General features: G+C 39.2%; 1 protein-coding gene across 4 annotated transcripts in view; it reads left to right on the top strand.

Moving 5' to 3' along the window:
- The window catches only part of wasf1 (WASP family member 1), a 114755-nt gene that overhangs the window by 73772 nt on the left and 27639 nt on the right, over positions 1 to 13344 (top strand). For all 4 annotated transcript variants that reach the window (XM_061900610.1, XM_061900609.1, XM_061900611.1 and 1 more), the window contains one exon: positions 6379 to 6532. In XM_061900610.1, coding sequence (XP_061756594.1) covers positions 6379 to 6532 — 154 coding nt within the window. The remainder of the gene's footprint in view (positions 1 to 6378; positions 6533 to 13344) is intronic.

Consider the following 13344-nt stretch of genomic DNA (forward strand, 5'->3'; position numbering starts at 1 on the left):
ATTCCACATTCCACAGGCTGCGCAGCAGACACACACCCGCACACACCCCTCAGCCCTCAGTAAACATACAATCACTGTTGCAGTATGAAAGTAAAAGAAAAGGAAAAGTTGTCTACATTTATCATATAATTGTTAGGATGGGTGTACTTGTGTGGTTTATCTGTCATAAACACGTTTATCGTCGCGGACTTTCGGTGCTACGGGGTTCCTCCTTTTTTTTTTTTTTTTTTTACAACTTGACGAGAGCAGTGACAGCGGAGGCTCTGAGCAGCAGTGGTTTGGAAGGCAGAGAGCCTCCACTGTCCCTGTAACAAGGTACAAGTCATTTGTTATGCTGTTAATGACGGTAAAAATGAAACATAAGGTATATATCCTGCTTAGCAGTCCTCCTCTGCTGTCCTCTGTCCAGAGCGGAGTCCCTAGCAACGGCCCGTTTTACTTAGCAACGGTCTGGCAATCGACTGCTGGAATTCTTTTTATGTTGTTTTTCTTGTAATTCTACATAGTCAACCTTTAATGTTTCAATCTACATTTTGTAATAAACAAATTATAAGTTTCATTTGATACGACCAAGACACCTAAAAACAAAAACACTGCCGTTTTCATCAATTTACAAGCAAGTGGGCAACACACATACTTTGGAGTGAATGAATTTTGTGCCCGGATGAGTGCCCACGTCCACTGCATGTGACAAACTGAAGACAAGTGACCTGTGTCTGACAGACCCCTACGTAAAGCCCCTTTTTGACCCCAGGGCCCAACTTTTCCGCTACAGAGAGGCCTGTGATCCACTCGAATATTAACCCTGAATTAGTAATCTTACTCTTGTTTTGGCAATATATATGTTTATGAAATAAATTGGCAATTAAAGTTAAGTGCAACTAAAAATACAGCTTCACCACTTTAGTTCTATTTTTTGCACTGAAGAAAATTTTGTGACTTTAGCTCCAGAGAAGAAGAAACAGATATTTTTTGGCGGCCCTCTAGAACAGTGGTTCTCAACCTGTTTTCAGTGATGTACCCCCTGTGAACATTTTTTTAATACAACTACCCTCTAATCAGAGCAAAGCATTTTGGGTTGAAAAAAAGAGATAAAGAAGTGAAATACAGCACTATGTCATCAGTTACTGATTTATTAAATTGTATTGCTCATTTGTAGTGGTCTTTCTTGAACTATTTGGAAAAAAAGATATACAAATAACTAAAACCTTGTTGAAAAATAACAAGTGATTCAATCATAAATAAAGATTTCTACACATAGAAGTAATCATCAACTTAAAGTGCCCTCTTTGGGGATTGTAATAGAGATCCATCTGGATTCATGAAGTTAATTCTAAACATTTATTCACAAAAAAAGAAATCTTTGACATCAATATTTATGGAACATGTCCACAAAAAATCTAGCTGTCAGCACTGAATATTGCATTGTTGCATTTCTTTTCACAGTTTATGAACTTATATTTTCTTGAAGTATTATTCAATAAATATATTTATAACGGATTTTAGAATTGTTGCTATTTTTTAGAATATTTAAAAAAAATCTCACGTACCCCTTGGCATACCTTCAAGTACCCCCAGGGGTATGCGTACCCCCATTGGAGAACCACTGCTCTAGAAGGCCGTAGGGTTAGAAAACACTAATCTTCAGTATATAAGCACAATTCCCACAACATTCTAGCATACTACTACTACTACTGCAAGGTTTACAGTGAAACAGAGGGAAGGGTACCACTGTACCACAGTAGGCGCTTTCCTCCCGCAAATTACTTTTACAGGAACTTTCCCTTTTACCCGGGAAAATAAAGTTCCCCCTGTTTTTCCACCAAAAACTATCCGGCTAGATTTAGTTCGTCAGGAACTTGTCAGAGTTCCTGCCACCTAGGTGGGCTTTTTAGAAGGTTCTTGGAACCTTATCGTGAGTGGGCTGTGCTGACGACCGTTGATTGGTTGAACACAGTGAGGGGCGTTCCTAAAACGTATTTTTCACACACCAAACTGCCATTATGTAATGCACGACGGCTTGTTTATTTGTAATTTCTTGTGTATTTCTATTATAGCAAACTTGACAACAGAGAGAAAGACAAAGGATAGGAACTTTCGACTTGCAGGAACTTTTGATCAGTAAAACTATCTTGCAGTGTTTTTACTTTTAGTCTTTAAAGGCCTACTGAAATGAGATTTTCTTATTTAAACGGGGATAGCAGGTCCATTCCATGTGTCATACTTGATCATTTTGCGATATTGCCATATTTTTGCTGAAAGGATTTAGTAGAGAACATCCACGATAAAGTTCGCAACTTTCGGTGCTAAGAGAAAAGCCTTGCCTCTACCGGAAGTCACAGACGATGACGTCACCTGTGTGATGGCTCCTCACATATTCACATTGTTTTTAATGGGAGCCTCCAACAAAAAGTGCTACAAGGACTGAGAAAACGACAATTAATTTGAGCGAGGATGAAAGATTTGTGTTTGAGGATATTACTATCGACGGACTATAAAAAAAATAATTAAAAAAATGCGATTGCATAGGGACAGATTCCGATGTTTTTAGACACATTTACTAGGATAATTCTGGGAAATCCCTTATCTTTCTATTGTGTTGCTAGTGTTTTAGTGAGTTTAATATTACCTGATAGTCGGAAGGGTGTCTCCACGGGTGTCTTGAGGCCAGTGTCTCAGGGGAGTCGACGGCAGCTATGGACGGCACAAGCTCAGCTTTTCTCCGGTAAGAACTGACTTTTTAACCACAATTTTCTCACCGAAACCTGCTGGTTTACATGTGTTCGGGATCCATGTTATCTTAAACGCGCTCTGATCCATAGTAAAGTTTCACCTCCAGGAATTTTAAACAAGGAATCACCGTGTGTTTGTGTGGCTAAAGGCTAAAGCTTCCCAACTCCATCTTTCTACTGTGACTTCTCCAATATTAATTGAACAAATTGCAAAAGATTCAGCAACACAGATGTCCAAAAAACTGTATAATTATGTGACTCATACTTCCTAAAACGCGTGACGTCTTGCGTACACGTCATCATTACACAACGTTTCAAAGACGAAACTCCCGGGAAATTTATAATTGTAATTTATTAAACTAAAAAGGCCTAATTGGCATGTGTTGCAATGTTAATATTTCATCATTGATATATAAACTATCAGACTGTGTGGTCGGTAGTAGTGGGTTTCAGTAGGCCTTTAAACTATATGTAGTTTATTGTTGTTAATTACTTTTTACAAACTTCATTTTGTTACGCAAAGCTATGAGAAGTGGACAGACCCTTTTAAACAGTTACAGTGGAGTATGACGCAGGACTCAAAGTAACGACCTCAGCTGCTCACTATTTAGAGACTTTGTTGGAGAGATGTAAAATAAATGAAAGTAAATGACATCTAATATTAATTATTTACTTTTTTACATATTGGAAAAGTATAGTGACGCTCCATTTGTGTAGTTACTATCCTCAACCCGAATGAACAGAATGCTAATGCTGACAAGCTAACGTTAAAGCTGATGTGTTCATAAAAAGCCTAACTTTTTATAAACAATTCTGTAAACTTACATAGTGTTTTGTGTATAACTGATTTGTATTTAATTAACTTACTTTTTAGTAAAGTAACTCTGACCTATTATTGTCTGTTTATTTACATGGTATCAGTGTAGAAATATAGTAAACCACTCCTCCATACGCAATCAGCCTGATTTCTATAAATTACCCTGAACTGTTAAATGCAGTGGAAAAACACAAACCACACACTTCTATAGGAACCTAAAGTTCAGGGAACCATGGAAAAGGGCCTATTGTATCCCATTGGACATCATCTGAATGTGTTTTCATCCACATCCAATGTGTTGAAATCCAGAGTGTACAGTAGATGCTGTACTCAGCTTGGTTTTTTTTTCAGTCAATAACAGACTGTTGATAAATTCAGAGTCGTGTATAAAGAGAGTAAGGACAACTAACAATAAGCGCCATGTTTGCTATCAAGTACGTGCGGCTGTGCCCGGAAGCATACATTGCAATCATTCTGACATTAGTTTTCCTGACAAAATGTACTTTAATAATATGTTTAAATATAGTTTTAAACAAACTTCAGCTCATAAACTTACAATAAGATACTTTTATTTTGTCAAAGTATAATTTTGCAGTCGTATTTGATGCATGTATGTATGTATATATGTATACACGTGTATATATATATATATATATATATATATATACTGTATGTATATAAATATATATATATACTGTATGTATATAAATATACATGCATATATATATGTAGATACATGTATGTATATATATATGTATTTATATATGTGTATATAGAAATATACGTGCATACATATATATACACTATATATATATATATATATATATATATATATATATATATATATATATATATATATATGTGTGTGTGTGTGTGTGTGTGTGTGTGTGTGTGTGTGTGTGTGTGTTTATGAAAAATAACATTTATATCATGCACTGTCATTTGTGTCAGGAGAAATGTTTACATTTCAGCCTACAAAAATTTAACTTCCAATTAGAGAAAACATGTTGCGATCTGTAAGTTGTAGACATTGTTTAGTTTTTAGCTGGGCATATGCTAACATTAGCCCTGTTGTAATGTCATAATTGTGCATGTTTTGTGCACGCACACACACACTCACGCACGTGCACACACACTAACACACACACACACACACACGCACACGCACACACACACATTCTTGTGTTTGGTACCTTATTGAGACCTCTGAAAAATTCCTACTTCTTTAGGACCACCCTTTCAAGATATATAAAGATTTATATTTACAACAATAACAATATACACATACTATGCAAATATTGAAAAAAGGTAAGCTTTTAGTTAATTAGTTTTTTGTAAATTTTTGTGTTTGTATTCGGTTTTTAATCTTTATTATTTACTTCAAGTTATTACAGTATGTCTCTATATACATATCAATTTCTACCACACACTTGTTATTACATATCACCAAAAATTATTCCCGGGCGAGGCCACCGCTGCTGCTCACTGCTCCCCTCACCTCCCAGGTGGTGATCAAGGGTGATGGTCAAAATGCAGAGAATAATTTCGCCACACGTAGTGTGTGTGTGTGACATTCATTGGTACTTTAACTTTTTTTTTTTTCAACTTAACACATGTTGGCCAGATGGGGACCACTTCAATTTGTTTTACACACACTTGTTATTTCATATGTTGACCAGAGAGGGAGCACTTTTAAATGCGACACAGTCAATTTGAAAAATCCCTCCTTTTTGGGACCACCCTAATTTTGATAGATTTGCAAATTAGACATTCTCTATTAGATGCAATGGTTTTCCGTATTGGGACCATGATTTATGTCCTAACTTGTCCACCGTTCTTCATATGGAAGGTACCTTTCCTTATTGTTGTCTCCAGAAGGGTAGAAATACAGCACGCACACACGCACGCACGCACACACACACACACACACACACACACACACACACACACACACACACACTATGGTTGTAGTGTGATTTTAATAAAAAAAGTTACGAAATAATAGAATTACGTACCATTTGCTCAGCAATTGAGTACATTTTTCACTGAAATCTTACTCAAATAATTGTTTGGATGACTACTTTTTACTTTTACTTAAATCATATTGTTCTAAAGTAACTAATCTTTCTTGAGTATAATTTTTTCATATAGTTACATTAGTGTTGCTAACGTTTGTAGCGTCCCTCCCCCATCCCCTTTTATTTCAAACGAACATTTGTACTATTTTGTAATTTGTACCTTTTTACCCACTACCTGTCCTTTACTTCAATGCTTCCTTGTTAGTTTTGTTTTTGTTCTCACCACTCTCTACCGCCCCTCAATTTCCATTTCCCACCCGCCTCTAATCCCACGTGGGTGTTTTTGGAGCGCTACCTTGCATCAAGTCTGTGAAAATCATCACCATTATCAGTGGAAGTCTATTCGTCTTTTTCAACTAGTTAGAGTTTAGGCCACAATGCGTTCAGTTTAACTTAAACAATTCTTCCCATCCCAGTTGCATTTACCGTCTTCCCTCAAGGTAGCAGTAAAGTGTATCCATTCGTCACTTCCACATATATAATTCAGACTGTGGTTTTCCATCCGAGATTTTCTGTTTTCACTTGGCTCTACAGATTGGGAGTTAGCGCAGTCACCCCCGACAAATCAATAGAACCATCCTGTTTCAGGAGCGCAGTCTTAGCTGAGTCGAGTTTGGTTATTGAGTTGCATTGATGGGGGAGTGGGGGGTAGATGATGTAATGTTTGGGGTACTGATGCAGTTGTAATGGTTTCCCAGATAGTATCAAACGTAAGATTCAAGTTAACAATATCTCCCCATGTCTTCCTCAGTGTCACTACAGGACATCACAATGAGGAAGGCCTTCCGGAGTTCCACTATCCAAGACCAGCAGTTGTTTGACCGCGAGTCGCTGCCAGTTCCAATGCAGGAGACCTTCCAGGCTTGCGAGCAACCACCACCTCTCAACATCCTTTCGCCGTACAGGTCAGATTCTATGAATTTCCATAAACAACATCCGCCTGGGCCGGGGGTCAGCAACCTGCGGCTCCTTAGCACCGCCCACTGTTTAATATGTTTGTGTTTATTCTTCACTGATGAGTATTTTGCCAGCGCTGTTTTGTCCTACTAGTTTTGGCGACACATGAACTCACCATAGTTTTTTTACATGTACAACATTCTCCGTCGCTGCCACAGAAAGACGTGTTTTATGCCATTCCTTCTTTGTCTCATTTTGTCCACCAAACATTTTATGCTGTGCGTGAATGCACAAAGGTGAGCTTTGCTGATGTTATTGACCTGCGTGGAGTGCTAATAATCCATGCTAACATGCTATTTAGGCTAGCTGTGTGTACATATTGCGTCATTATGCCTCGTTTGTAGGTATATTTGAATTCATTTAATTTCCTTTACTTATGTCTTCTGTGTATTTAATTTATATTTGCATGTCTCATGACACACTATTTGTATGTATTATTGCCTGCATTTCTGATTGTGTGCCATGTTGTTCCAGATCACAGCAAATGTTCCAATGTTGTGCCAGATCACAGCAAACGTTACAATGTTGTCCTCGACCACTGCAAACGTTATTCAGCTTGCAAAGATTGTAACGAATCCGTTAGAAGAAGACAGCCTGTCTTTTCATTTAACTTGGATACACATCTATACCTTTGGCAGCAATCACCAAAAATGATTCCTGAGCGCGGCCAGTGCTGCTGCCCACTGCTCCCCTCACCTCCCAGGGGGGGAACAAGGGGATAGGTCAAATTCAGAGGACACGAGGATGGGTCAAATGCAGAGGACATATTTCACCACACATAGTGTGTGTGTGTGTGACAATCATTGGTACTTTAACATTTAACTTAACTTTAAGCCAGTAATTTCCAGGAGATATCTCACCTTCTGAGACAGTAACCAAATGTGTTGCCTTCATTATAATACTTACATAAGGCTTTTAACTTTTCGCGGTTCCAGACAGATTTGTTTTTTGCATTTTTGGTCCAACATGGCTCTTTCAGCATGTTGGGTTGCCGACCCCTGGCCTGGGCCATGTCTTCCACTTGTTGCACTGAAGCATGTAGAAAAAAATGACGTGTGGCTCCCCCTATGGGTTATGCTCAAAATGCTTGGGGAAACATGTGCAATACTGGAATGTAAGTGTGAGGATTTGGTGCCCGGATCTTAGTTTGTTGCGTTTTGAGATTCACTTGTGTTTTCAGCACCCTTGAGTTTGTGTTGTTTTAGTTGTCATGACGGCAGATTACTTTCACCTGCCTCTGATTGGTGTTCGGGACGCTCACCTGTTCCCGAGGACTGACCAGAGAGCTATTTAATCTATGCCCTGGCCTCACTCGGCCTGGTGGTTGTGTTTGTTCCCATGCAAGAAAGTTACGTTCTCGTTTACGCTCCTAGTCTTTTTTACTAACATCTTTTGGCTATCCTTCTTGTTTTCTGTGCAGTGGGCACTGCGTAGCGTATTTTTTTCTGCTTCTAGAATAAAAAAATTATTCTCACCTGCAAGCAGCTTCCTGATGTCCCTGTGCATCTTGAAAAGACGACCTCTGGCATCACAATGCCCTGAAAGCGTAACAATAAGTGCCTTATGATAAAGATGCTGGTCGTATCTCTCAGGAAAGGTGTGTCACAGCGGTCAGCCAAATTTTAGAAGTCAAAGTTAAAGTACCAATGATTGTCACACACACATACTAGATGCGGCGAAATTATTCTCTGCATTTGACCCATCACCCTTGATCACCCCCTGGGATGTGAGGGAAGCAGTGGGCAGCAGCGGTGCCATGCCCGGGAATCATTTTTGGTGATTTAACCCCCAATTCCAACCCTTAATGCTGAGTGCCAAGCAGGGAGGTAAGGACCCATTTTTATAGTCTTAGGTATGACTCAGCTGGGATTTGAACTCACGACCTACCGATCTCAGGGCAGACACTCTACCCACTAGGCTACTGAGTAGAAAAGATCTGCATTATATTATTTACAATAAAGAAATCGATTATTAACATTTACTAATTGATTTTCTGATCGTCCATGTCCGATTTGTGATTAATCTAAAATATCTATTATTTTCCCCCACCTCTACTCAGAGTTGTGTATAAAGAGAGTATGGCCAACTCAGTTTCAGGCAATCCTCAATGACTGGTCAAAAGGCACTCATGTGACTAGAGGGCGCCATGACTGCTTCCAACTTTGAGCTGATCCTATGTGTTTGCAGTGCTTCCTCATTACTTTTTCGACATGTAAAAATGTGTGAAAATAGTGGAAAGCTTTTACATTGCTTTCCCCACAACCCTGAAAGAAAGCAAGTATGGCACGTAAAGGTTTGCGAACAACACTGGAGAGCCACTGATCACAGCGTCTTGTGCAAGGTAAACATCTGTGTTTTGTTTAGGAGAGAACGCACAGAAGCCAATACAAATAATAACAGAATAAATTAATCAATTCAAGACATAGTTTAACAAAAACAGAGCAATCTCTCTGAATCGCAGTATAACTAAAATAATGCAATTCGGTAGCACCAGAGGAGAAAGTCAAACACAAATTCAAAGAGACGGACGTTGAACACTCCCTATTCTCCGGTGGCGGGCCATGCGTTTCCCACCTAGGCCTTCAGTGATGTCCGACTTCAATGATTACCTCTCAAAATACCATCATTTATGTCACCACATAACCATTGCTGGAGAAATACTATACAGGAACACATTTACGCACTATAACAGTGTACAAAACAAGTTATTTTGTGGCGCATTTAAAAATTAAACATATGCATCAGCAATTAAAACATATCATATGTGGTACTGTCAAAACTGAAATTGCAAAAACATATTAAACCTGAAAAAATTAAGAAATAAAATATTTGAACTCACAATTTGTAGAACCCATTCGACGCCGTATACCCCCTTGTAGTCGGTGGATTCGAGTGGAAATGGCGGGCATTTACCCATTTCATCGCCGACCTTGTCTTACAAGATGTAGTTTCTCTTAAGTATCCTTGAAAATGGCCATGCAAATATATATCTGCCACCTAATCAACACGTTGCTGTCTTTGTGAGTACAGGGGGAAAATTTCTGTGCCTATCTATGGCTCGTACAACTCCTGTGCCACTTCCTGTTTTCGCAACTTGTGATTGGATACTCACTTGGGACTCCCCAGCTAGAAGGCCTTACTTACAACAACTCGTGATCTGATTGGCTCTCGCAATAGTTTATCAACTGTATGTGTCCGTTCACCACATTTCGCACAGCTTGGCAACATAAGCTAGCTGAATTCTGATTGGATACAAACTAAAACTAAAATAACAGCACTGGAAGGAGCATACAATGACATGAACAGAATATGAATACTTTTAAATATTTAGGGAAATTAAATAAAAAAATACTTTTATCTTTAATTATGATCAGGATTTCTGGATATGTTAGGCCAGCAGAGAAGGCCTTGCTGGCCCTGACGGCACACCACTGATATTCTCTACTGCTTGCCAGTGTTACCATATCTGAGTTATCGTGCAGAAATATGGGGAAATAAGTACAAAAGTACACATATTCACTTAGCATGTTACAAAAAAGAAAGATCAGTTAGAATAATACATAACGAGTGCCACACTAAATTGGTCCTAGTGTGTGAATGTGAGTGTGAAGCGTGTACCCAGCCTTTTGTCCAAATACGGCTGGGATAGGCTCCAGGACAGCAGTAGAAATGGATGGAAGGATGGTATACACAGTGATCACAAATACATTAGAGGCAGTCACCACACTAGATATACTTCACACATAATTCATAATTTCTCCATGATTGTTGGTCCAAAGCTAATGATGATTTTGGCAAAATGAGGGTAATAAGTTATAGTTTTGGTTGTTCCTTGTATTTTTTTTACGTTTATTTCGCCGTCAGGTGCCTACTGGTAATGGAACACTGCAGGAATGTAGCAGAAGAGTGCGTCAAATGCAGCTGCAAAAATATACTTTTCATGTTCTATCGTACGTTTATGAGGTGGAGTATGATTAGAATCATACATAGTCATATTATTTAGGTTTATTTCGGCAGAAAAACTAACGTCAAAACGACAGCAATTGCATGCATCCGGGCATAGTTGCAGAGTAGCGGTCCTGGCACCTGTATGTTCAGCTAGCCATACTCTTTTATACACGATTCTGCATACTGTATACTGTAATAACAGCGCCACCATGTGGTGTATATTGGTCAGAAATATAATTGCTCAGGCAACACAGTATGGGGTATGCTTTGAGAAATGTTCAGTCTGGTGTGCAGTGGTTCAAGAAACAAATACAGCCTGAATGTAGTCAATCTATTTTGTCTATGGGAAAATGACATGAGGGCTATTGAGCGAGGAGAGCAACACTGTGGTCTTCAAAAGGCCTGACAGAGCAGAGACCAAGCAAGGGGCAGGTGTAGGTGATTGACTCAATGACGCGATATCCTTCTCTTATTTGAAACGCCTCGTCTAGTGCCTGCTGAGCTCTTCTTGACGCCAGATGTAATTCACACAAGACAACATAGTGCTGAGCAGGAAATGTTCCTTGTTAAGCAGCTGTTTGGTTGGGTCCAGTTTGTATGAGAATGGTTACAGTATTCTGACTTCCCATCGCTGGTCTTATTAGGACCTCTCACTGAGATTATACGTCACATTTTCATCCCTCTTTTGTCCTCTCCTTGACTCTCCTTTACACCTAACACCAGGAGGCTCACTGGGACTTCTCCCCAGGCTTCTAACATGAATCCGGAGTGCCAACGCTCCACTTTTATCGCTCGTCCACCAGCAAAATAGAAATTCAGCGCTACAGCCCCGCATAATGATTTATGCAAACACCTAAACTCTGCTCACACTTTAGCAGTTTGCACTTGTCGTGTCCCGTTGTATAATTGGGTTGCCTTTATCAGTCGTGCTGCACAGCATCTTGCTCTGAATTGGTAGCTATATTGTTCACCCAATCATTGGCGGCTGATTTTGACGGCAGCTCTGTGTACTCTCTCTCGGCCGTATTGTTCTTCCTACTGCTCCCAGCGGGGCTCAAACCCAGGTTGCTGGTGTGAAAGGCCGGCATCCTGACTACTTAACTAAAAGCTCCTGGACCGCCAGCAGTATTTTTGAAGTTGACTGGCCTCTGTTACACCCGCACAGACGTGCATGCGCCCATTGAAAAGAAGATTTTTTTTAAATGGATAACATTTTTGCATTGTTGCTGTTTTGTTAAATTATTTTTTTTTTATGTTTTTTTTAGGGCATGGAGTGTTTATGGTTGTTTTTTTGGGAGAAGAGGGGGTGTTGAGGGTTTCCCTCGGTCCCGGGGGCCCCCCTACATTTAGGCGGCCATGCCTGTATTTCCGTGAAAAGCAAAAATATATTTTTTTAAATGACAATGGAATTAATGAATAACATTTTGTAGCCATTACCTGCTTTGCCAAAAATAAGAACATTAAAATAGCCCCACCAAACATGAATCTAATTCAGAGAAAAAGTAAAAAGGATCTTATTTTTGATCATTTGCACAAAAAATTAATTATTGAATAATTTGTTACTGATATACTTGTATTATTATAAAACATTCATACAATTTTAGGTTAAGTCAAAAAGTAGAAAAATGCTTCAAAATCACAAAAAAGCATAAACAATACAATCAGTATGTATTATACACTGTATATATATACATATAGTATGCAGCTGAGATAGGCTCCAGCACCCCCTGCGACCTCAAAAGGGAAAAGCGGTAGAATATGGATGGATGGATGGATAATATGTAAATATTATATATGTTATATTTTGTATTGCTACTGTGGTACATTTTTTGTCTACTTTATACCTGCATAATCTTTTCCATCCTTACCCTTTCCATCCTTACCCTTTCTATCCTTTGTAACTGAGCTACTGTGTGGAACAATTTCTCTTGTGGATCAATAAAGTTTGTCTAAGTCAGGGGTCGGCAACCTTTACCACTCAAAGAGCCATTTTGACCCGTTTCACAAAATAAAGAAAACTGTGGGAGCCACAAGACTCTTTTGAAATTTAAAATGAAATAACACAGCGGACAAAGTGTTTTTTTGCTTTGTGCTATTTATCAACCAGGGGTCACCTTAATATGAATATGTAATCTTAGTGCGGCCCGCGAGTTTTATTTGAATGCCGCTTGACAACATCACATTTGCCAACTATCTCAATTTTTCCAGGAGACTACCGAGTTTCAGAGCAACCATTCTCTCGACTGTCTGCTGGTTTTCACCCAAACAACAATAATAAGGGCGTGCTATGATGACAATGCGTTTAGCACACTCTACAACTGTAACAAACAGCTTAGCAGCCCAGTTACATGTTGTATTAGGCTTCTGCAGACACACATGAGCGACTGCAAGGCATACTTGCTCAACAGCCATACAGGTTACACTGAGGGTTGTGATATAGACAACTTTAGCACTCTTACTAATATGCGCCACACTGTGAAACCACACCAAACAAGAATGACAAACACATTTCGGGAGAACATCCGCACTGTAACACAACATAAACACAACAGAACATATACCCAGAATCCCATGTATCCCGAACTCTTCCGGCTACATTATCCACCCCCGCTACCACCAAAGCCTGCAAGAGTTAGGGATGCATGGGATTCTGGGTATTTGTTCTGTTGTGTTTATGTTGTGTTGCAGTGCGGATGTTCTCCCGAAATGTGTTTGTCATCCTTGTTTGGTGTGGGCTCACAGTGTGGCGCATATTAATTAGTAAGAGTGTTAAAGTTGTTTATATCACAACCCTCACTGTAACCTGTATGGC

This window comes from Nerophis ophidion, linkage group LG05, assembly GCF_033978795.1.
Source record: "Nerophis ophidion isolate RoL-2023_Sa linkage group LG05, RoL_Noph_v1.0, whole genome shotgun sequence".
NCBI lineage: Eukaryota > Metazoa > Chordata > Actinopteri > Syngnathiformes > Syngnathidae > Nerophis > Nerophis ophidion.